Genomic DNA, 3,458 nt, shown 5'->3' on the forward strand with positions numbered 1-3,458 from the left:
ATAATATCCTATTGTAAAAAACTATTCAGTCTAACCTCCTTTGGTAAAACATTTTAAATACTATAAGAAAATTGAAAACAATCAAAAACAATATACTCACTTAAATTTATTGACTAAAAAACATAACTTTAGGACTTCTTTAGTAAAACCTTCTTTGGTAAAATTTAATACATATGAGTAAACAATAAATAAAACAAAATACTTAAATTGTATAACAAAAGCAATAAACTAATAAATTAATAATCATAAAAATTACTGAGTATGGAATAACAAAAAACAATTTCTTTTGTCATTAATACATAAAGGTAATTGACACTTGGTACAATAAAAGAAAGTTTTATTTTTACATGTTGGATACTTGCAGCGACTTCTTTTATCGTGAAAGGGATAATGGTCCATACCATCCAAACGAATATCTTCTGCTGGAAGTTCAGTGCATGGTCCCCTTTTTTTTTTTTATCAATGAGTCCTTGTGTTCTATTTTCTTCAGCAGTAGGTCGGCCTTTTCTCTTTGGAGTAGTTCTCTTCATTTCACAAAGAACTTCTGAAATCAATATTTTGAAGTCCACTAAGGGTAGGTATGGTTCACTTGGATGGACTCGTCTGTATAATAACCATGCATTGACAACACATAGGTCTATCAAATGATAAAATATTTTCATATAATATTTTTTAGATCTTAACGGAATTCTGTAGTACCCCAACATAGAATCAATGAGATCAACACCTCCCATGTATGAATTATAAACACCAACTACATTTGGACAAGTTATAATTTTATGGCTGTTTTCTGATTTAAAAAAACGTTTTTTTTTCTATAACAGGTTGACTTCCGGCATATGTTGAAACCATATTTACAATTTTATTATCCAACCAACTTACAGCAGTAATTGTAACTCCATCTACATAAGTAAATAAGTAATCATCTCACAGAAACTCCCACGTCCTTTTTTTTTGAAACATTTTTCAGTTGGCATTTTCAAACCTGACAATCTATTCAATCGAGCAGTACCTATTGGTAAAATACCTTCCTTATGTAAATATATTAATAAAGGGATGGAAGTAAACCAATTGTCAAAAAATATTTTATAATTACAGTGTCTTGGTATAAAGTTACTCATTCTAAGAACTACATTGCTACTGACTGACATATTTGGACAGGAGTCATGAATGATATTACTTTGAGCTCCAGCAAAAATATCAAAATCATAACAGAATCCTGATACACCACTCAAAACAAAAACTTTATAACCCCATTTATGGGGCTTTTTTGGGTTATATTGTTTGAGTGATGTTCTACTTTTAGTAGGGATTATTTGTTCATCCACTGCTAAATGTTCTTCCTTAGGTATACTTCTAATAATATTTAGAATTTGTTCACATAAAGGTCTGACTTTGTAAAGTTTATCATAATCTGCATTGTTTCTTTCTGGTAATTTGCTGTTATCGTTGAAATGAATAAAACGTTTTATTTCTTCAAATCTGTTTACACACATGACATTATATATTGAAGGTGTGCCCAGATTTCCCCAATGGTGACGTACAGAGGGTAGCTTACAAACTGACATTTTTAAACATATACCAATAAATTGTTCTATTTCTTTTGCACAAATATTTGGCAGTTTATTAGGACTAATTTGTGATGCATAAATATTAGTTTGATCAGTTATATATTGTATAAGTGTGGATGGAAATAAAAAACTGAAAAACTGATATGGATCAGTTAGCGACAAAATATTTTCTGGTAATGTTGTATCACCAGTAAATGTTATTGTTTCTGGATTTGTAATATAATTTTCCTCTAACCAAACTGGTTTTGGTTCCTTAGCTTTTTTTGATTTATTGGAAACTAACCTACTAAGTCGTACAGAAAGGGGTACATCATCTTCATCTTCTGAGGCAATTTCATCATCAGATGCAGGAATGACTAAATAATCTCCATTAGTAGGAATATCATCATCAGTATCAGAAACAACACATATATCTTGTGGTAGTAAAGGTGTGTACAAATCCTCATCATCAGACCATTCAGATTCAGAACTGCCATCAGGTATACTTTGCAGGCGGTTATAAAATTTAGATGCTTTTATTTTCATCTTATTATATTTCAGCTATATAGAACATATGTAAAATAAAAAAAATAAAGTTAAAATTGAATTGCATTATTAGCATAAAAATAAAAACATCTATATAGCATTATAGCCGAGATTATAGCACAGAGTAAGGTAGGTTCTTATATGAATATTTAAAAAAATAGTCATGTCATTCGTACATGTTGTGCCATATTTGGCACGGATATACATTTGAATATTTCTCAGAGAATAATTTAAATAAAATTAAAGACTTACCTTCATTCGATTCATCATGAAATTTCAAATCTAGTAGTATTTTTTATAACGAAAATCGTACATACACGTGAGGTGTTATCATTGTTTGAAGTCAACACCACAAGTGATAATGTAACATTTGTTTATCATAAAAGTTATTTGATAGTAACTTAAACAGTTTTAATCCTAGAGCGCAGCACCTTGCATGGTTTTTATAGATCTGTTCGTGCCAAATCTGGCCATACATGCAGTTTTGGAATATCTCAAATAATGAATAAACTATTAAGAAAAAACTGATTTGTGCCACATATGGTACAATATGCAGTAAGGGGTTAAACCAAGAGGGACACTGGTTATTAAATATTTTACTTTTAGGAACAAACAATTCAATAAAATGATTTAAAATTTCATAAAATGTATTAACAGCAGAGTCAATATTCAAATCCTTAAATGAGTGATTGAAATCAATACTAGACAAACATTTAGAAAAATTAGAAAAATCGGATTTAAGAAAGTTATAAAAAGTTAATTGATTAGTACCATCATTCACAAATGAGTGATTAAAATTACATAATAAGTCTAAAGGAGGATGGTGTTCATCAGCTAAGGGGACAAAAGAACACCCTTTATTGACCATTATTTTATCGATATCACTAAAAATAAGATCTAGAGTTCTACCATTTTTATTTTTTATAAAATTTAATTGCTTTAGGTTTAAATATTGAATATACGAATTAACAACAACGAGAGAGTTATCAAAAGGTCCAATCAAAATTATTCAAATTATAATCCTCAAAAATAAGTATTTTATGGTCAGGGTTACTTGAAGTAATGTTCTCAACCATAATATGAACCATAATATTCATAATAAATGTCTCTACTGATATTAGGAGGAATATAAACACAGATGACTAAAATTTTTGATAATTTTAGATATTTCTTCCTTATCGTGAAGTACTCTTTCTTCAATACTACTGGACGTACATTCCAGAATAATATTATAAAATAATACATTCGCAGCCCAAAAATTTCGTTCGTTCATTTCGTTCATTATAAATTCGTCAGATATCGATGAACACGAATTATTCTTAAAATTTTCAACCTCAACCAACAAAGAACTGATTAGTTATT

The 3,458-nt window shown here is 29.1% G+C and overlaps 1 protein-coding gene across 1 annotated transcript; it reads right to left on the reverse strand.

Moving 5' to 3' along the window:
• Window positions 1–902: 902 nt before the first annotated feature.
• LOC103307963 (piggyBac transposable element-derived protein 4-like) lies at window positions 903–2,096 on the reverse strand. Its single transcript, XM_008180516.1, has one exon. It carries the CDS (start codon window positions 2,094–2,096, stop codon window positions 903–905), a length of 1,194 nt encoding a protein of 397 aa, XP_008178738.1.
• Window positions 2,097–3,458: the final 1,362 nt, after the last annotated feature.

Source organism: Acyrthosiphon pisum, unplaced genomic scaffold, assembly GCF_005508785.2.
Source record: "Acyrthosiphon pisum isolate AL4f unplaced genomic scaffold, pea_aphid_22Mar2018_4r6ur Scaffold_21920;HRSCAF=25285, whole genome shotgun sequence".
Classification (NCBI taxonomy): Eukaryota; Metazoa; Arthropoda; class Insecta; order Hemiptera; family Aphididae; genus Acyrthosiphon; species Acyrthosiphon pisum.

What these genes read in the sequence shown, in the direction of transcription:
- LOC103307963 (XM_008180516.1), bottom strand. Translation starts at nt 2,096, where the DNA reads ATGAAAATAAAAGCATCTAAATTTTATAACCGCCTGCAAAGTATACCT.